This window comes from Aspergillus stella-maris (assembly GCF_047715825.1).
Source record: "Aspergillus stella-maris strain CBS 113639 unplaced genomic scaffold BDV14scaffold_1, whole genome shotgun sequence".
In the NCBI taxonomy this organism is placed as follows: domain Eukaryota; kingdom Fungi; phylum Ascomycota; class Eurotiomycetes; order Eurotiales; family Aspergillaceae; genus Aspergillus; species Aspergillus stella-maris.
In genome coordinates this window covers 1,053,803-1,073,699 of record NW_027396795.1, presented here as the reverse complement: position 1 = coordinate 1,073,699, position 19,897 = coordinate 1,053,803, and the positions used below count along the sequence as shown (strand labels likewise).

General features: G+C 50.7%; 9 protein-coding genes across 9 annotated transcripts; 3 read left to right on the top strand and 6 right to left on the bottom strand.

The window, feature by feature from the left end:
• Window positions 1-1,234: 1,234 nt before the first annotated feature.
• On the bottom strand, window positions 1,235-2,599 carry BDV14DRAFT_5901 (acetate uptake transporter family protein). Its single transcript, XM_073777109.1, has 3 exons — window positions 1,872-2,599; window positions 1,650-1,824; window positions 1,235-1,574 (listed from the first exon to the last, which is right to left on the bottom strand). The coding sequence occupies exons 1-3, from the start codon at window positions 2,243-2,245 to the stop codon at window positions 1,248-1,250; spliced, it is 876 nt and encodes a 291-aa protein (XP_073633978.1). The 5' UTR covers window positions 2,246-2,599; the 3' UTR covers window positions 1,235-1,247.
• A 2,267-nt stretch (window positions 2,600-4,866) lies between these two features.
• On the bottom strand, window positions 4,867-6,306 carry BDV14DRAFT_186617 (thiolase-like protein; the record flags this gene model as incomplete). The annotated part of the gene is made up of 2 exons (XM_073770843.1): window positions 4,867-5,749; window positions 5,822-6,306. 2 exons carry the CDS (start codon window positions 6,304-6,306, stop codon window positions 4,867-4,869), a joined length of 1,368 nt encoding a protein of 455 aa, XP_073633977.1.
• A 428-nt stretch (window positions 6,307-6,734) lies between these two features.
• On the bottom strand, window positions 6,735-8,414 carry BDV14DRAFT_186616 (permease for cytosine/purines, uracil, thiamine, allantoin-domain-containing protein; the record flags this gene model as incomplete). Its single annotated transcript, XM_073770842.1, has 1 exon — window positions 6,735-8,414. The coding sequence occupies one exon, from the start codon at window positions 8,412-8,414 to the stop codon at window positions 6,735-6,737; it is 1,680 nt and encodes a 559-aa protein (XP_073633976.1).
• Window positions 8,415-8,968: 554 nt separating this feature from the next.
• BDV14DRAFT_162473 (putative NmrA-like family protein) lies at window positions 8,969-10,133 on the bottom strand. Its single transcript, XM_073766891.1, has 3 exons — window positions 9,701-10,133; window positions 9,554-9,648; window positions 8,969-9,500 (listed from the first exon to the last, which is right to left on the bottom strand). The coding sequence occupies exons 1-3, from the start codon at window positions 10,094-10,096 to the stop codon at window positions 8,987-8,989; spliced, it is 1,005 nt and encodes a 334-aa protein (XP_073633975.1). The 5' UTR covers window positions 10,097-10,133; the 3' UTR covers window positions 8,969-8,986.
• Window positions 10,134-10,827: 694 nt separating this feature from the next.
• BDV14DRAFT_162472 (uncharacterized protein) lies at window positions 10,828-11,313 on the top strand. Its single transcript, XM_073766890.1, has 3 exons — window positions 10,828-11,024; window positions 11,075-11,086; window positions 11,152-11,313. The coding sequence occupies exons 1-3, from the start codon at window positions 10,848-10,850 to the stop codon at window positions 11,242-11,244; spliced, it is 282 nt and encodes a 93-aa protein (XP_073633974.1). The 5' UTR covers window positions 10,828-10,847; the 3' UTR covers window positions 11,245-11,313.
• An 895-nt stretch (window positions 11,314-12,208) lies between these two features.
• On the top strand, window positions 12,209-14,084 carry BDV14DRAFT_162471 (Zn(II)2Cys6 transcription factor). The gene has a single exon (XM_073766889.1). The coding sequence runs from the start codon at window positions 12,247-12,249 to the stop codon at window positions 13,495-13,497; it is 1,251 nt and encodes a 416-aa protein (XP_073633973.1). The 5' UTR covers window positions 12,209-12,246; the 3' UTR covers window positions 13,498-14,084.
• BDV14DRAFT_194790 (uncharacterized protein) lies at window positions 13,608-15,251 on the bottom strand (the record flags this gene model as incomplete). The annotated part of the gene is made up of 1 exon (XM_073772015.1): window positions 13,608-15,251. The coding sequence occupies one exon, from the start codon at window positions 15,249-15,251 to the stop codon at window positions 13,608-13,610; it is 1,644 nt and encodes a 547-aa protein (XP_073633972.1).
• A 795-nt stretch (window positions 15,252-16,046) lies between these two features.
• Window positions 16,047-17,714, bottom strand: BDV14DRAFT_206666 (major facilitator superfamily domain-containing protein; the record flags this gene model as incomplete). The annotated part of the gene is made up of 3 exons (XM_073774952.1): window positions 16,047-16,740; window positions 16,853-17,246; window positions 17,293-17,714. The coding sequence occupies 3 exons, from the start codon at window positions 17,712-17,714 to the stop codon at window positions 16,129-16,131; spliced, it is 1,428 nt and encodes a 475-aa protein (XP_073633971.1). The 3' UTR covers window positions 16,047-16,128.
• Window positions 17,715-18,121: 407 nt separating this feature from the next.
• BDV14DRAFT_206663 (ribosomal protein L10e/L16) lies at window positions 18,122-18,951 on the top strand (the record flags this gene model as incomplete). Its single annotated transcript, XM_073774951.1, has 3 exons — window positions 18,122-18,199; window positions 18,266-18,441; window positions 18,513-18,951. The coding sequence occupies exons 1-3, from the start codon at window positions 18,155-18,157 to the stop codon at window positions 18,949-18,951; spliced, it is 660 nt and encodes a 219-aa protein (XP_073633970.1). The 5' UTR covers window positions 18,122-18,154.
• Window positions 18,952-19,897: the final 946 nt, after the last annotated feature.

The following is a 19,897-nucleotide window of genomic DNA, read 5'->3' as shown; positions in this document are numbered from 1 at the left end:
GCTGGGTCGATGATGCGATGATGATGACGCTGTTTGGCGGCGCGCATACCCAGCCGTCCGAGCCTAGTTTTAGGTAATTACTTCATATCAGTGAGGAAAGGTCAGGGAAAAGGCGCTCGATGCAGGTTATGTGGTAGTATGCGGTTGCCACTGGGTTGAATCAAGGTCAGTGGTTATTTTCTTCGTCAATCAAATGGTGTTTGAGAGAAAAAAGAAAAAAAGAAAGAAAGAAAGAAAAAAAAAAGACAGGAAGACAGAAAAGAACACCCACCACCACCATACATAATCTCACCACCCCTCAGAGCAAACCGATACTGAGACCGGATGATAGGCTTGGTGTCCCAGGGTTGCTTCTGAATCGCGCACTTCCAAGCCCTACACAGACTTGCTTTCACGCGGGGGACTTCCTGCAGGTATAACGTTTTCTGGCTGGAGCGGAGATCACGGAGGATGCGGCTTCTCTCTTCGTGTCTGTGTCTCCCTTGCTTTTTTACTTCTTTGCGATAGTATTGGTCTGCGGCTGCATCTGCGGCCGCGGTTTGGTTTGTAATGGGGTTTGCGTCCGCTTCTGCGGCACTTGTAGCTGGGGGGATTTGTGGATCGAGATCTGGCTTCTGGTGCGGGGATTGTGTTGGCTTCGCTTGTTTCGATGCCGAGGCTGGCTTTATTTCAGTCATGTTCTATTTTGAGGAGGCATTGCTGATGCCCGGCAGTTTCGCTTGGATGGGTAGGGTAGTTAGTTGGTAGCACATAGACGGAGAAAAGCGCGCTGCTCTGACCAGGGCTGTGCCTGGGCACCTGGCGCCTAGAACGGTCTGAGAGGTAGCCATATCCAGGGGAAGTGGAGATCGAGTCGGGTTTGTGGCGTAGACAACATGCATAGGAAGGATTGTGATTATGCGCAAACTACCATGGTATATGCGCCCCGGAATCTGCATCGCCGTCAACTCTTCAGTCATGGATTGGCCCTCGTAGGTTCGAATCGGGTAAATCTTCTGATTGAATCAATCATCCCAGTTGATTCAGGTCACCTCTCTATGGTACTATAGAGATTGCACTGGAAGCGGCAAATTGCAGATAACGGCCAATGGCCTTTAAATAGACGAAAATTGATATTATTAAGCAAACACTCAAATGCTACAGCAGTATGAAAGAATCAAAAGTGAACCCATCAACTCATCATATCATCAAAAAATCAAAGAACCAAATCACTCATCACTGAACAGTAAACCCATCAAATCAAGACCCTAAACAGCCTCCTCAGCCGCCAAACTCCTCCTCGACTTCCTCCCCTGCTCCGACCAAGGAAAGTGCACAACGGGCGGAACAAAGACCGTATTACTCGGTTCCGCCAGCCCCGCGAATCCATTATACCAGCACAGGAACGCACAAGCTATCGCGAAGAATCCGCCCGCCTGGCAAAGTCCGCTATTTGGCATCCCCTGGGCGTCGCGGATGATGTAGCCTAGGCCTAGCGTGAGGAGGGCGACGTCGGCGAAGATGAAGAGCGTGCAGAAGGCGAGGGTTGATTTGAGGGTGCACATTGTCATAATTACGGTGAAGATGAACCAGGCCTGGTTGGTGAAAGTGTTAGTTTGGGTTGGGTTGTGGAGGGTGTGGTGGAGTAATGGAATTGGACTTGGACTTACAAGTAGGAACATTCCCAGGGAGTCGTAGAACATATCTGTTTTGCCGCCGTCTGCTTCAATCAGGCTTCCCATGATGTTGAAGCCACCTGGGGTGAAGATGATGCCAACTGAGATCCAGAAGCCGCCGTAGGAGGAGAGGACGGTGGCACCGAAGGTGTTTCCAATGGCCATTTCCCTAAATATGTTAGATAATACTAGGCAGCAAGATGGGAGTAGACTTACCACATGCCAGCCAAGAGCTGGATCAATCCACCGTACGCAAAAGCAGGAGCGACAATAATGCTAGGCTGGGTAATATCCTGAACTCTCATCTCGATGATACCAAGGAGGAAAGCAGAGAGGCCAAAGGCAGACAGCCCAAGAGGTGCAGGGTTTGCCACCTTCTTTTCCGGACGATAAAGTCCAGGTTGGAATGCACCGCCAAACGCGGGGAGGCGACTCTCTGCGGTCAGGGTATGGGTGAGACCATGTGAGTGTGCATAGTCAAGATGCGATGATTGAGCGCCAAGAGGAGGCTCTGATGGTGGAGAAGGGGTATCGGCGTTTGTAATGGTGTTTTTCAGGTCATATTTCTCAGAAGACTCGTTAGAAGACATGGCTGCGGGTTTATTAAATCGCACGGCTTGGGAGCAAGATTTGTGGTGCTCAACCGACAGAGGAGAAGAGCAAGCTTTATAGATCTTTCCAGCTGCCCGGAGACGAGCATCACAAGCTTCCCCTCACCTCCAGGAGCTTCAGGGCAGAAGGAAGCTGTAACCATGGTCGATTCTGCGAGCATCATTCCACTGATCCGGCATAGGATTCGGTAGGTAAATATCGCCGCAAATCCCAAATAAGGAGAGATGATCGCCAAGACACTACCCAGGTCGATCAAGTATGAACTTTGAAGAGTAAGAAAGGGGTCTGGGGAGCGTAGACGCGGAATGCAGCCACAGACTGTAGTATTCCATGGTCAAACTAGCTCAAATAAAGTGGTAGGGCAGCGTTGAGTGGTTCATCCCCGGATCAGAAATATGGGGAACGCGGAGGTGGTGCGGGGGAGGAATTGGCCAATTTGGACCCATAGTCCCTGAACGCCCATCGCAAAACCAGTGCATATTGGACGGGAAATAAAGTTTGTCGAATTGATCGACCCCGGGTTTTGCTCCGCCGGCGTGTACTATCGGCAGTTCAGCTTCTGCTGCGATAACTATTGCGGGTACACCTAAATTTGAGCTTGATCTCTACCGACTCGTCAGCCGACCTCGAGATCTCCCTACTCAAGTCTTCGGATCGACGTACCCCAGTCTGACTATACCCTGTAGGATGCAGTTCGCAGACTATCAACATCGCGGAAGTTCCGCTCTAAGCTCCGCGATTGACTTGTGCATGCGCCTTCGCGCGCATTTCACGGGCCTTCAATGCAAGTCATTGGACGCTGTGTTTAGCCTTGGGTATGCCCTGTATGTTCGCGGTTTAGAGCGGAATGCTAGTCCGTCATAGGGGGCGATGAACATTTTGGTATAAGCAAAAGAAGTATTCGCTGCTGAAGTGGTGTCTAAATCGAAGACGAAATGTAGTCAATCGTTCGACAAGAAGTAATCCACCTCACGTCTGTCGTACGATCTCTCCTTCCAGGAATAGGCAAGAGCTTTCCTGTAGGGATCAATTGTTCTTGGACTCGGACTGCCGACAAGCTTTCCGAGTTTCCACGCGCCGTCCACAAAGCACGAGGGCGTCTACCAAGGCGACTCACTTCTCATAGGTTTCTCATATCATACCCAACAACTATGCGTATTGCTTGCATCAATGATAGAATCGCTAGGTCTGGAGGCTAAAGTGATCGCAACCAAGGAAAATATCGAGGGGGCTTGAGCTCCTATCTGGGGAGCACGAGGTAGCCGACCGGCCCAGAAGCTGCCCCATTCATGGCGAAATATCTTGTCATTGGCAAGTTTCATATGCGCGATCGCTTACCCCATACTGGTGCGATAGCAGTTTGGGTCATATCCACTCCCTGAGACCTAGGCAATAGCAGCCGCTGCGACCACCAACCCACCAATCGCTGAACGTCATGTAGAGACCATGGTTTAGCTAGGATATCATCAAATCCCTGCGCTATGAATCGCGCATGATCAGCGCGGATTCTGGTTGTGCATAAGCCCACAATTGGCGTAGAGCAGATCTTTGGGTCTTTGTTGAAAGGAGCCTGGGTTCGGATAATGTTTGCGGCTTGTAGGCCGTCCATTACTGGCATGGCAATCTAGATTCGTTAGCAAGATACTCAACTTAGACAACGAGCTCAGTCTGTGAGTGATTTACATCCAACAGGATGAGGTCAGGACGTGGACATGTCACAGGTGAGGCCGCGAGATAATCCAAGGCTTGTTTGCCGTGGTCGGCTACCGCGACGGTACATCCTGCTTGTTGGAGGAATTTTGACCCTCGAACTCGCCAGACGCGACTGATTCATTTAAAAAATATTAATTTCTTGATTAGATTGCAATAGAAGAAGTTTGAAAGTGCTTACTTGTCATCAACCAGGAGGACATGCATTCTTCGAGGTGGCTTGAGAAGGGATGAAGGGAAAGCGCCCGCTGAGTTGGAGAAATCCCGGGCTAATCACATGATATAAGCCGGAATGACCTATACGCGCCTTACAGCAAAGGCGTAATTGCTATCTCTCGTTGTTTGACGTGACAACCCGACTAGTGTTCGGCAACGGTCTCGGGATCTGGATCGAAGTTGTTGGCGACATCGTGGGTCTTTCTTGTGCTGGTTCATTCCTGAGGCAGCGAGGCAGAAACCCTCTTCAGCCTCGGTCAACTTATCTCAGATGTCTCGGGGTTAGCGATTCTACTACAATTGCTACTCTACTCTTATAGTAGGAAACAATCTCAATCCCTACAGTGCGAGCTATGACGATGTCGCTGAGAATGAGTTCGTAGTTGCAACCTAAGTTCAGTGGTGCGGGTATGTTTAGCGGTTGGTTCGCCGCGGTGTTAAATATATATCATTCAAGGCTCACAAGTTTGGCCAACAAATATTGTACATTGTCTGCGCTGCCTCGTCCATAAATCATCTAAATCCTCAGAGGAGCCTCGCTAATCCTAAGAATTCCTCAAAGTCAATACTCAGAATAGGGTTCCATTGTTGTAAGTACTTGTTACGCCTATGAACAAACAAAAGTATGCAGTGAGCTAAACCCTCGTTCCCAGAAGTACTTCCAATAAAGCATTCAAATCCTAGCAGAAAGCTTCCTGAGCGTATCCTCAACCGGATAATCCGACCTAACCCGACTCCTAACCCTCTCCGCCTCAGCAGGCTTCACATACCTCGCCTCAACAGCAGGATTATAACCCACCCCCGAAGCCCTCACAATCTCCTCCTCAGACAACTTGAAATTCTTCCCCCCATCAGCCCTCTTATAAACAGTCACCACAACAGCCCCTCCAAGCCCCAAATTATGCTGGAGCGCCACCCCCGTCCCTTCCACAAGCCGATTACTCGCCCACCCACGCAATTGCCAGGTCAATTCCGCGCATTGAGCAATCCCCGTTGCGCCGAGCGGGTGGCCTTTTGAGATGAGACCGCCTGAGGGATTAATTACGGGTCCCTTCCCGCCGTATGTTATGTCTCCTTTTCGCACGAGCTCGTGGGCTTTGCCGGGCTCTGAGAAGCCAAGACAGTCAAGGAGGACTAGCTCGTTGGCTGAGAAACAGTCGTGTAACTCGCACACTGAGATGTCTTTTGCGTTGACGCCTGCTTCGGACAGTGCTTGTGCGGTAGCTTTCTTTGTCATCCCCCACCCGACGAGGTCGATTGCGCTGCCGGAATACACGGTTGGGTCGTCGGTTTGTAGGGATTGGCCGGCTATGAGGATAGCTTGGGACTTGAGATGTGGGCGTGCGTCGAGGAAGGATTGTGAGACGACAACGGCTGCGGCAGCGCCGTCGCTTGTTGGACTACATTGTAGTTTTGTAAGGGGTGGATGAATCATTGTTGAGTCGAGGATTTCTTGGAGAGTGTATGCTGTTCGGAACTGCGAGTAGGGATTCCGCTGGGAGTGTTCGTGTGACACGCGCGCTATTTCGGCGAAGTCTTCTGGTTTGGCGCCGTACCTGGCACACATCATGCATTCAATTAGTCTTTCTCATCAGCTGGTAAGGTATAGCGAGGTGGTTTAGGCATACTTCTCCATATACTCCCTCCCCGCATTCGCAAAATACTGCGCATTCCTCGGACTAGCATGCTTCCCCCACAACTTCTCCATCAACGCCGTAGACGGCCCAACCGAACTCGGCCTATCATCCCAAACACTCTTAATACTCCCCGGCCTCATCTGCTCGAATCCAATAACAAGGGCACAATCTTTCCCTCCACTGCCAACCATAGTGCGTGCCAAATGCAACCCAGCTGACCCCGTCGCACACGCATTATTCGTGTTATAAATGGGAATCCCCGTTTGCCCGAACTGGTAGAATATGCGCTGGCCGCTTGTGGTGTCACCGTAGCAGTAGCATGCGATTCCGGCCTGCACGTCGTCGTATGTTATTTTGGCGTCGAGGAGGGCTTTTGTGCCTGCTTCGAAGCCGAGCTCAGGGTATTCGCGCGTGCGGCGGGGTTTGAGGAAGGGGGTTAGGCCTACGCCTAGGATGTAGGTGTTGTTTGTGGGCATGGTTATTTGGTATGGAGGATTACGTTTGAGAGGGAGGAGTCTGGACAGAGTTGGGTGTGTTTGTTTAGGAAGTTTAAGGGTTATACATGGATCCGGGGTTGTGATGCGGGATGGGGGAGGAGCCGAGGTCCGGCTGCTTAGCCCTGGGCTCCCCCGCATTCTCTGCGGCTGCCGATTTGCTGTTATTTTCTCTGACTAGAAGACATTCTGGACGGAATATAATAATACCAATTTAGCTTTTCGGCGAATTTACTCCTATGTTGCTGTTTGGTGAGAAATGCGTTGAGATGCAAGAGTGAAGTAAGGTTTCAAGCGTGGCGTTGCCTACAATCGACTGAGCGCCTATAACATGCAGACTTTGAAACATTGGCCTTAGTACTATATTGTCCTATACTACCTGTACTGTGAGTACGAAGGCCAGATTAATACTAATTACAATCCTTCTCCGAAACATCCACATCCTTCCCCAAACTCTCCACATCCCCCCGTTCCTCCCCCTCAACAACAACACTATCATACCTAGTCCCCAACTCTTCCCACTTCAACCTTTCCACCTTCTTAGCATTCGCATGAGGCCAAACGACCCAAAGCACCAAATAAACAATCGCCCCAGTCGGAAACGTCAACGCCCACCCCAAATTCCCCAAATCCTCTCCCACCCTCGGAACATCAACGTCAATCTTGCTAATGAAGCCCACGAAGCATAGTCCCACGGCTGTAATGTATGCAATGTAGGCTTGGATATTCCACCCGCCGTGGTACCAGTAGTGCTCGTTATCTTTGTTCCCCACATAAAGAGAGGGAATGAAGATGTTGCCTCTGCTGACGATGTAGTACTCCACAAGCATAATACTCACAGCCGGACCCATGAAGATTCCATAAGCACCCATGAAATCCAAAAACGTCTGTGCGGATGCATAGATCTTCCAAGGACATATAGCCCACGCTAACAGATGAACAAGGATGAACCCACGCGTCATCGTAATATGTCGCGGCCATAGCATAGACACATCCGAGCCAAAAGGAATCATATTAGACGAAATATTCTGACTGAGCGATAGCGAGAACCACGTTACGGAAAGTAAGAAAATGCCGAACCGCGCGGCCGCCGTGGTGTGTTGTTCTAGCATGTAAGCCATGATATTCCAGGGCGTCCAGATCGTTTGGCCCGTTGCTGATTGGAGCGCGGATGTACCCAATATGCCGAGGACAGAGGAGAGCGGGTTAAAGACTGAGTTCGTGAAGATGGTGATGTAGATCGGGCTATATGGTGAATGAGCCCAGCGAGCCATATCGGGGATTGACTCGATGTAGCTTGATCCGCTGCTGATTGTGCTGGAGAAGGCGTAGATTATTTGCCATGCTTTTTCGCTTTGAGACAGTGGTGAGGACTCAAACGAGTCGAGGCTGATTTTACCGTTTGATTTAACCAGGCAGTAGATGAAGAGCCCAAATATAGCGGGGAAACTGAGGATGCAGGAGCTCGTGAAGAACCACTTCATCTGGTAGGGGCGCTTGAATAGCAATGGGACCATGATCACCCAGACGAGGAAGTAGCAGAGGAATTGCTGTGTCGTGTACCCGATGCTTTCGGGGACATGGTTTGGGATGTCGGTGAAGTGACGGCCAAATATCGCCATCATCATGATTTGCAGGTAGCTCGCGCACTCGTACACCTTTGTCGCGTACCAAACGCAAGCCAGGATCGCGCGGACAGCAACCTGGTATGAACTCCCCCACATACCATACACTGAGCGTGCAATAGCCGGAAATCCAATATGGTACCTCGCGGCCGCCTTGGAGTTTGCAGACACAAGAAGTCCAGCGAGGATATTCGCAGCGAAGGCGAGAATTACAGCGTTCTGCCACCCTAGTCCAACACCAATGATACTGCTTCCGCCTGTCCAGTTGTTGAAGCCCGTTCCGACAAAGTATAGGAGGTAGTTGTGCCATCGGTAGTTGCGTTTACTGGGCGGCGTCGGATCGATGTCCTGGTTTGACCAGACTTGACCGTTCTCGTCATGGTTCGATTCTTCGACGCGGATATCCTGCTTGATTTGCTCTCCCCATGCTGCTGCGCTCCAACGAAGTCGCTGAGTGATGGGCATGGCGGCGACGCAGCAAATGGACGCTTGGCTTTGATGAAGATGAATTGAGGGAGGCCATTTTATATGTTTTCAAAAGCAATAAAAAGTCCGAACCGCTATATTAGATCCGTTGAACAATAGCAGCGAATGAAGTCTCTAGATTTCGTCAGCCCTGACTCTGGGGAACCTGCTATCTCAGCCCGATAACCGTGTGTCAACGGCGTTGGCCCGCGCCCAACCTCTAATCTCCAACTCTCCCCTGATAACAAGTAGAAATAGGGGTGCTATTGGTCAAGAAGACAGGATAACGTTATCGCAAAGATTTGGAGTGGAGAAGAAGCGATAAGCCAGGGAATCTTTGGGCTCCCAGGGCCGAGTTGCAGTGCAGAGTGCTTCGCCCGCGGCCAAACAGCCCTAGATGGCATGCACCTACTCTTACCTTCAACAAACAGAGACCGAATAATACATTAATCAGATTATAAATATCTACACTTGCTGGTCATCACTCTTTCGTTCTAATCGTTCAATCTCATCCAGGCGGATTAACATGTGGAATGCATTGTAGCAAGGTATTTCCCTAACAGAAACTAAGCTCATGCATAGTTTTGATGCCAAATATAATCCGGGTTTTGACTCATTATCTCCCTCAAACCCTCCTCCGGCCCCGTCGGTTTCCTTCCTAAAACCTCACACATAAGCGGGCTGGTCGTGCGAAGTGCTCCCTGCCCAATATCCTCCCACCAAGAAGCAACCTTCTCAAAGAATGCCGTTGGCTTTCCACCTTGGTCATTCGCACCGTTGACGGCAACATATTCCTCAGATGAGACCAGCTTAAATTCTACCTGGCGATTTGTACTCTCGTTAATGACGTCGACTACTTCCTTAGCCGTGATCGTTTCCTCGGCCGTAAGTAGCACGATCTCGTTCTCGTGGCCGCCTTTTATCATCAAGCGGGCGGTGGCTTCACCAAGTTCAGCCCGCCGGGTGTATGCGATTTCGCCGTCTGCTGGGAGACTGACGGTTTTGCTGTCGGGGTACCAGTTCATGAAGACGGGGAATGCTTCGAGGTATACGCCTTCTCGGATAGATGTGTACGTGAGACCAGACCTGCGAATGTTAGTTCCTTTTGAAGGAAGATGGGATCTTGCAGCGCTACATACTCTCTGAGCAATCGCTCTGTGGTAAGGTGGACTTTCTGAATAGCAGCCTTTGAGTCGTTTGAGAATCCACCAAATGCGAGAGATGTATACCATACCTGCCATAATCAGTATAACAGCACACCATCGAAGCCATGGGATAGAGCTTACATGCTTAACACCAGCCCTCTTAGCAGCACTAATAAGCCTCCGATGCTGCCTATCGCGCTCTTCATTATCGAATGAATTTGTGCTGACGAAGAGGAGATTTTCGACATCCTTCAATCCAGAGTCAAGTGATCCCTCATCATCGTAGTTGACATGGCGAAAAGCGATCCCGCGCTGTTCGAAGCGGACTCTATTGGCGGGACTGCTTGAGGCTGCTGCAAATTTGGTAGAGGGGACGTTCGCGACGAAGTAGTTGAGGACTTCTTGGCCGAGGCCGCCTGTTGCGCCGGCAATAAGGTATTTCAGAGTCATGTTGGTATGTACGGTGGTGAGGTTTGAAGTTGCTAGAAACTGGGTAGGTATCGCTAGCCACGATGGACATGAGAGCATAATTGGCATTTCTCAGTATTCTGTCTCTACTTATACCAGCCCAGTGGAAGGCCCCATAGGCCTGAAAGCGGTCCCTACATTGCGTAATACAAGTTGATGCGATGAAGACAGCTGGCCAGAGCACCATTGGTAAGCAGGTGGATGAATCATCTCTCCGCAAAATGTGTCCGAAACTCCGAATACCTAACTTCGACAGTCCAAAATGTGACAAATGCCTGGCTTGGTTGAGCTGATAGTGTTCTAGTCTATAAATTGGCTTACTATTAAGCTTGGAACTCAACGGATATGTTCTCATATGTTGACATCAGGCTTAGGCTTTTAAGCCTACGTAGCTTCTTTAGTGACCGGTATGATCAATCGCCCGGGCAGGTCGGAAACTTGATGTCTCCGAGATAGCTCGGGACCTTGACAACCTTAAATGCTGACGTTACGGTGGAAATAGAGGATACCTTTCCGGGGAGCCCCGTGATTATGGATTATATCCTCCATGTCTCGTGAGTTTTTCACTGTGTCGACCATGCCGTCCTTCAGCCTTGCTTCCCCACCTCATCTCTGTGCAACGCGATATGCAGCCTTCAATAGTCTGGCGGGCCGAAGCCACGCCACGTCAAACTAGTCGTACTGCGAACTGCACCATATCGTGCATATATCGAAGAGAGTGCATGCTCAACGAGATGTGTCGAACGAGTCACACAGGACTGGAGGTGTGCTGTCACTGGGTATTGTAGGTATAAGAAGCACGACCTGCGCGTTTCCAGCTATGTTCTTCAACCATTTGCCTCTGTTCTTTACGAGTTCCCTTACTACACAAATTACTCTTTTATTAACTGTCTTAAACATGATGCGCTTCCTGTGTCTTGTGATTACCCTGGCCGTTGTTGCCTCCGCCGTCCCAGTGTCAAACAGCACCCGTGCAGTCGTGACTAAAAGACAACAAGTAAGTAATTGAAGGTTCTGAAGAAAGGAGGTAATCTAACAAATATCCAGGCTGCTTGCGTTGTACGTATCTAGCTCCCATTTACAATATCAGTTTAGCGACACATCAAACTAATCCCTTGTTCAAGTTCATGCCCCCTCCCGATGAGTGTGAAGCAGGGTATGTCAACCGCCTATTCACCACTATGTATACAGGAATTTGCCAAGAAAATATCGACTAACAATTCTATAGGTTCATCATCTGCGACGATACTGATGACGGCAGGTGGTGCTGTCTTCCTGTAAGTGGGATGTATTGTTGAGTGAAGGTGGTCTAATAAGTATCCTATCCTGTCCAGGACACAGGTTGCTCTGCCTGAGAAAGCTCTAGCGCGTTAATTGGGGGCCCAGAATCAGCTGAGGGGGTGTATGTATTGCAATGTGGTTATGGTTAGATGATCCTCGATTCTTCATACTTGAATGTGATACGCGTTTCCTTTTTCCTGACTCACCTCACCTACGATAAAAACTATCTCAGAATCTCTCCTAGGATAACAAACTCCCGCAAAGGTAGCCACTCTGCACGACGTATATCGTCAACAAGAGAGTTCAGACGGGCTTGAAAAAATGCAAGGCGAGCGTGCCCCCCGGCTGAGGCTGGAGGTCATATAAGCGGTCTACAGCACGCTGCATGCCGAGTATTATTATTGGCTCCTTGCATTCTGATACTTCCTTTGCAAGAGAATATTGATATGAATGGGGTGTCCTATGACGTTATAGCTGCATATTACAAGCCACTTTCACCACGTAGTGAGTGACGAAAGAGTCGGTGGCTCACGCAAGGCGCGTAAGGCTGCAGCAGGGCTGGCGCAGAATCTTCCTAGTTCTGTCTTTACCTTTACACATCTCTCGACGGGATTTTGGTGAATGAGTGGAGAGATTTTAGTTGTACTTTCGGTCAATGTAGTGCGCTTCTGTATGGTCGATACCTGCGTCATCGCGAGGCATTGCGTCGCCTAACTGGACGCCTGGACAACGCAGGTTATGTCTATACTTCGAGTATGAAGAATAGTGTAGACCAGAATCCAAGGCAGTAGTTAGTGACAATGCCCTTGGAACAAAGTCAGGGCATATAGTGTCCAAGTCACGTGTTGTGTCAGACAAAGAACCCTGCCTCCTCAATCCATCTTTCAGACAACCTCACCTCTCCCATCCCAAACCACCCCATCCAAGTCCCAACCATAATGGCCAAACCACGTCAAATTCACCGAAGGACCTGCGACCCCTGCGCAGCCTCGAAAGTAAAATGCACAAAAGAGCACCCCGTCTGCAGTCGGTGTATCCAGCACGGCCTCGCCGACAGATGCGTATACGGTCGCTCCAGGCGCCAAGGGAAGCCGCCGAGGGGTGGCAGAAAGGGTTCACGTCCAGTTCAGGCTGAGACGGAACCTGGGATTGGAACTACTCAGATGTCCGAACGCAAGCGCTGGCATTTAGCAGATATGTTTGATACCGACTTTGCGGGGTCAGCGTTGGATGGCGGGTGGGATGCTATTGCGCGGTCTGGGTCTGGATTGATTGACCCGCGTTCTTTGCTGGGCGGTGATATCGGAGAGTTGCCAAGTTTGCATTTTGATATGCCAGAGGAAATGCAAAAGTGGCTTGATGAGCAGGCACCTCTGGAAGATCAATCTATGCCCCAAGAGAGTCTCCCACCGCCAGGGATATGCGCTGCTATGAGGGACGGGAGTGCGTCGTCTACTATGGCTGAAACTGACACCGCCATGGATGAATCCGGTACTGCTACTGACGGGAACTATCATATTGAGGACGAGGGCGATGAAACAGATTTTCAAAGCGGTGGATCAGAGCAGGATCATGAGAGAGCACATTCGACATGTATCGCAGCCGCTTGCCGGACACTTTCATCCCTATACAACCTGTCAAAGGGCAAGCGCAACGAACCACTAGGTCCGAAGGCGGGGCCGAGGAGCGACATTGTGCTTTCCACAGCACGTACAGCGGTTGAAAGTGTCTTACGAATACTCAACTGTGATTGTATCTCCGCCCATGACCCGTCCCTGTTATCTCTTCTTGCAACGATCGTCTTTCGGGTTGTCAACTGGTACCGTGTGCTATATGAGCATAATATTGGCGGTACCATAGGTGATGCTCCAAATAGTGAGACGCCAGGAAGACCAGGAGCAGACCATGATTCTACACCTGCTTCACAGCACCATGACAATGCAGGTGCTTACACGATTTCCATCAACACCGGGCTACTTCGCCTACCGATCGAAACAGAGATCAAGATGAAGGCTCAGCTACTTCTATGCGAGATGGCGCCAGTCCATGACGTTTGTAAATCTTTTGCTGAGAGGTCCTCTGCATCCGAGGGGACATGGGGCGACCAGGCAGTCTGCGAGGAGTTTGTTGTTTGTATACAACAGAAGTTGGACCATTTGAACCGCCTACTCACTAAAGCGTGTTTATGATGGATCGTCACGGTTAGCATGATCTTAACACTAGACCTTTTTCTGTACGGATAAGGCTCTTCTAGCATTGTTCTTGTTAAGTCATAAGCCGGCTAAAGTCATGAATTTACCTACGACTCCCAGTCTCTCAGAGGGTTTTCCATCTCCACGCCCGAGATATACCTGACCACCTCACCAAAAATCGGTGGTGTCTCTGGTATACTGTAATTCCGGTGATCCCAGCTCTTCCGCGGCCTCCCAACCCGGACCCCAAACTCTCCACCCCAAGAAGGAGTGAAGTAGATTGTCGCACGAGGACGGATCTTTTCACGGAGTATATCCAGAACCCCCACCCAGCGCCCGTCGAGCAGCTCAAAGCTACTTAGTTGTAGATACTCCACTGAACAGCCCAGGCCAGAGAATAGCGCTTTGAGTGCACTTTGCGTTATGCTGACGCTCAGGATTTTCAGATTGCGGATACATGGCCAGTTAGCGGCGGAGAGGACACGGCTCAGATCGTATCCGCTCTGGCGGCCGCGACCGTCGTCGACTCCAAACGCGGTTGTGTTTATGGTGATTCTTTCCAGGCTCGGGCTGCTTAGTAGGGCAGAAAGATACTCGTTGAGATGAAGACTGTCTTCAGGAGCCAGGTGGCTGTGCCGAATAGGAAGGCAATTCAGGGAATCACCGAAATCGGCGCGTCGGAGGGACTGGTACGCGGCGCGTAGGTCGTCCCATAGTGTGGGATCATGGGGCCGAGAGAAGACCAGGGTCTGATTGCGAATACAGGGGAAGATACCGACGTACATATCGCTGAGGGAGATGCCGGCCTGATGGATGGCAATGGGGAGGTCAGAGAGGATTCGGGCTGTAGCGTGATGCATGTCGTCTGTATATTCGAGTTCCTGCCAGGTCATAGGGGCAGTAATCATTCGAGAGAGAACCTCATTTTCCACCAAGAAGTCTGGATCATAGGGATATTCCGGGGGGTGCTCTTTAGTTTCATCCGAGAAGCCCAGGGACAGAGCGTTTGGCATGCGCACCATACACGAGGCCAGCGTGCGCACAAAAAACTGCGATGCTAGCATCTCCCGCTGTTGCTGGTGTTTCAGGCAAAACTTCTCGAAGCCGGTGCAGAGGATTTCCTGGTACTCATCGCTAGGCTGGACAGGGCCAGGGTCCGTTGTGAGCCGGTTAATAAGGTCGTCCCACGAAGCCCAGATTTTGTGGCCCCTATCAAGCGCCGCACTATATGGCCGGCCCTGCTGCTCAGCTTCTGAATCATCTTCAACCCCCTGTTCGTTTGCGGGCGGCTCATCGCATGCATACTCTATGTCGTACACTGCCTGTCGTACCTTGCTTAGGCGGAGCTCCATGAACCGTTCTGGATCTCTAGCCAGTCCCCCCGGGAAGCACTGCATGCCGACGCGAATAGCACGGATCCCGAGTGCAACCCGCGGAGAGTAGGATAGGTTCACTGCCCGCTCAAGAGATGCTTGGTCCAGATCGACCTGAAGAACCGGACAGAGCAGCGGCGACGCCACTTCGTTGAACTTCTGACAGACAAGACGGACAATTTGGATTATTTTCTGGTTCTCGCGGTGGATGTCTCTAGACCATATTGTTGCCTTTCGCCATCTAACCCTGCCTTGCTCCACTGGTGGGTCGCTGAAGTTGTCGAGAATGTTACGGAGGAGTTCGATTGGCAGGTCGAGCAATGTCAGAGACCAGGTATGTGCCTCTGGGAGCGCCGTATCCTTCTCCATCAATTCCATCGTCCTGAGTGACCTGACCACCCTCGCTGCTCTTCATAGTACCCCGACCCGCGGCGTATGTTGAACGGGCGATAGATCACTTTATCGCATCTAGCTGATGTACTCCGTTGTAGACTTGGTCCCAACCCGAGCATAATGTCCCATCAACTGAGCAGCATGAATCCCCAACCGAACTGCTGGGCGAAGAGAGTCTTTCCGAATAAGGTTTCATTTGTAGGTGATTCCTTATCGTCACTGACTCATTGCCTCTGGCTATTTTTGACATTAGTGTGCGTTTAGCGTGGCTCTATGACTCACTAGGTAGCCATGGCTGAGCCTCAAGCATCCAGAAAACATATCAATGCTCCCGGTCATAGAATCGACCTTTACATGCATGATCCGCTGTTCGCGGAGAAAAAGCAAACCTCGTGTTCACTCTCCAGCCCTTGGCTTACCTCGGCTGGGCACCTAACCTTCAATGGCTACCTAGTTTTACAGAGTTACCGCAAATCTCCTAGCAAAGACCAGCTCACTATGGAACATGACTTGCAGAGTGCCTTTCGAGAGTATGGGGCTTGCGTACTTCGGAGTTACAATCTACGGCTGTCTGACAAGTGTAGGTTTTAAAGGGTATGTCGTAAAGTCCTGTTGTGGTGGTATACAAGGGCGGTTCGTGGGTTGCATCATTCTGGAATGGAACTGGTAGGTAGTGTGACTGGTGCACCCTTGCAGTTTTAGGTATATAGTTGAATGACAAGCCACAATGATCAGGGCAAGCTTTGATTAAGTACACATTAGAAGTATCTATCTCTATCTGTCGCATTCTAGAAAATAAGCCACTAAAACCAGCACCCGAGTTGCGATTTCCTGAAAGACTAAATTCCAGATATCAGTTCCCTCACTTGAACAGTCTTTCATGCTTCATCAAGAAGCTCAATACCAGTGTCAAAGCTCCCGCGGTAATAACAAGAATATACGTATCTCCCATACTTTCCACAATGCCCACTTCCACTTCTCTCCGCGTACTGTCCGACAAACGCGCCAGAATGTCCCCTGTCCCCGAGATGACCGTCTGTACCTGCCTCAATGAGATTTCCGGCAGGATCCTACTAACCTCGCGTTGAGCCTTGTTCAGGAACACCGAGTTCGCAATGGCCAAGGCAATGGTCGACCCAACGACTTGAGAGCACGTAATGAAGCTCGGGGCATCGGCTATCCGTTCTCGGGGGTTGGATGCTTGCGCAATCGAGAAGGCTGCCTGGAGATATACCCCCGACCCGAGTCCGGTGAGGATACTATACCCGTAAATGCGGGCCACAGAGGTGTCGATGTCGACAGTGTAGAATAGCGCGCCGCCGATCAGGACCAGAGCACCGCCGAATGCATACCACGGCATGTAGAAGCCGAATTTGGACATGAGCGCGCCATTAGCGATGATGGCAAAGATACATAGGACGATAAACGGAAGAAGTCGCACACCCGAGTCAAAGGCATCGTCGCCGCGGGTGAACTGGAAAAAGAGTGGAACGATGTATATAGGTACGAAGGCGGCTGTACGCGCTGCAGCAGTCGCAGCGAAGAGGATAGAGGATAAGCATGGTTCGGGATTTGAGAAAGTCGACGACGACGAGGCGTCTGGATACCGTTGTGAAGAGTGGTAGGGCTTGTTGGATTCCGAGGAGAATAAATAGAATACCGGAGACGACGAATAGGGCGATGATTCGTGCACTGCCCCAGGCCCAGGTAACGCCGCCGAAAGAGATGGCCATAACACCTGACACAAAGGCGCCGATATTCAAAACACCCCCAACATAATCAATCTCTCGTGCGCGATCCATGAGGCCTGCTCCTCTGCGCGGGTCGATGTTGGGTATGAGGAAGAGGTAGACTGGTGCGCAGGCTCCGCCAACAACCAAGTTGATATAAAATGCCCACCGCCACCCGACCGAGCTCTGACTGAATCCACCTCCAATGATCGGACCAAGTACCGTGCCGAGTCCCCAGGTGAGACCAGTGCTAGCTATATACATAGGCCAGAAGCGTGATAACTCCAAGGTATAACCCCGAGCCTCCAACTCCACACAAGACGCGACCGACGATAAGGGTATCCATGTTGGGCGCCGCTCCGCATAATGACGACCCGACTTCGAATATTGCGACGCTGATAATGTACGACCATTTCGTGTTGAATTGATAGAAGATCTTTCCCCAGAGGAGCACGGTTGCGGCGGCGCTCATGACTAGACCGACGCTGATCCAGGTGAGTTTGCTGACGGCGTCGAACTCGCGGACGATGTCGGCTTGAATGTTTGCAGTGATGGTATTATCCAAGGCAAAGAGAAAGGTAGAGCTGAGGATGGAAAGTACGACTGCGAACCATTTCCACCCGGTGATATCTCGTGGGGGCTTCTGCGCTGCGGTTGAGCCATTGGACGCTTGCAAAGCTTGCTTTTCGGCCTCGCTGGGAGTTGTGATTGAGGACATCTCAAAGGATTGGACAAAGTCTACAGGAACTGGCACGCCTGACACAATTGATGGAAAAGACGGTAAGCTACCCTTGTCTGTCGTGGGGTGGCGCGCTTATTAGGTTTTAGGCACGACACGGAGCGGAGGAATCGAATCATCGGCTCACCAAAGGCCCGTCTTCGGGGTGCGACGGCAGCTGCAAAATCGCTTCCCTCAAAAACAAACAAGCGGATGAATTAATAATGGTCTTCATTGCACAGTTCATCCGCAGATGCGTTGTGTAGCCAGCGGGCGCCAGATCCTCCGGTCGGATAGATCCGCGTCCCGCTTTCGGTTTCCGAAGCGCAGCCTTTGTTAGGGCTGGCCTTATATCAGCCGGCTTCTTAAGGACAGTACCATAACCATCAAGCATCCCAATCCTACACCTTCCGCAAGCCACGAACTCAATACCAGTGGCAATGGCTAGGCGACCTGCAAGATGCTATCGCTACTGCAAAAACAAAGTAATCACCCCCGACTACCCTTGCCCGATCTACCTATAGTATGCATACTAACAAACCTCTTCCTAGCCATACCCAAAGTCCCGCTTCAACCGCGGTGTCCCCGATCCCAAGATCCGGTTCTATGATCAAGGTCGCAAGAAAGCTTCTGTCGATGATTTCCCCTGTTGCGTCCATCTTGTTTCGAATGAGTACGAACAGTTGAGCTCCGAGGCGTTGGAAGCTGCGAGGGTGTGCGCGAATAAGTGAGTTTTACTTGTCTACCTACTATATACCCAAGCCTTGTAACTTCCTTCTGATCACTACGGGTGCTCAGATATCTCGTCAAAACCGCCGGCAAAGAATCCTTCCACCTCCGCATCCGCGTCCATCCCTATCACACAATCCGCATAAACAAAATGCTCAGCGTCGCCGGTGCAGACAGACTCCAGACCGGCATGCGCGGTGCATACGGCAAGCCAGCTGGAAAAGTCGCAAGGGTCGCTGTTGGTCAGATTCTAATGTCTGTACGCACGACGGACCGGTACCGCGCTACAGCTATCGAGGCGTTGCGGAGGTCTATGTATAAGTTTCCGGGGCGCCAGAGGGTGATTGTTAGTAAGATGCATGGGTTTACGCATTTGGAGAGGGAGGAGTATTTGAGGTTGAGGGGGGAGGGACTCTTGAGGGACGACGGGGCGTATGTGCAATTTTGTACGAGGAAAGGGGTTTTGAGGGAGAATGTGAGGAGATATCCTGGGGCCTATGTCGTGTGACTGTATCTTTTTCTAGAAATGTCGGTTTCTTAGATTCCTACCTTATAAAAGTGGTTGACTTATGTACTACATCTCAAGTTCGGAATCATCTATACTCATTCGCCCACAATTCCTCAAAGCCATTTCCGACATCAAGGTCCGATTCCGATACATCGCGCCTGGAATCCGAATACCTACCGTCTCTCAATTCAAGGTCCAACCTATAACGGACTTCGTTATATTACCGTTTAACCACCACAGACAATACATCGGCGACTGCCCTCTCCGAATCTTCAACATCGACAACGCAGAGCAGCAGCAACATATAATACCCCACGACCACAATTTCGGCCTCCGCAATATCCCCGCTGGACTGTACATCCAGCGTGTCGTACAGCATTGGCCATTATTCTGGAGTAATGGGTGTCGACTCCTCCTACCGTTCGGCATTGGCGGTCCGGGTGTGCTCGGGTGTCAAATGGAGAACCGCTGGGGATATACTGGTCTCATTACGGGGAGGAATATCCGAAACCTCGCGATGCTCACAGGGACTTGTATCATGGTAGGACTGTAAATTGGATTACGAATACGCATGCGGTGTAGATTGATAAGGTGTTTAAGAACTGGGCTGAGAGGGTTGAGGGGGGTGATTGGGATGTTGATGGGGATGGGGTGAAGGGGGGGATTGAGAAGTTTTAAGAGGCGGATACGGAGGAGTATTGGCGGGGGTCTTGGATTGCGCCTTCTTGGTGAGAGTCTCTGAGTGTGTATTCATACGGCGCATCTATGCCTGGACTACTAAAGTCGATATTTGTTGCGAACCTGTTGGGGGTGCGTGTTAAGGATATTTCCTGGGCCCTATGTGCATTGGTACTCCCAGGGAGATGCGAGGCACTTACTTGCTGGTTTTATGGAATACTCACTATACTAAATCTCCAGTCGGAAACCTGTTTCCGTGTCCTGCCAT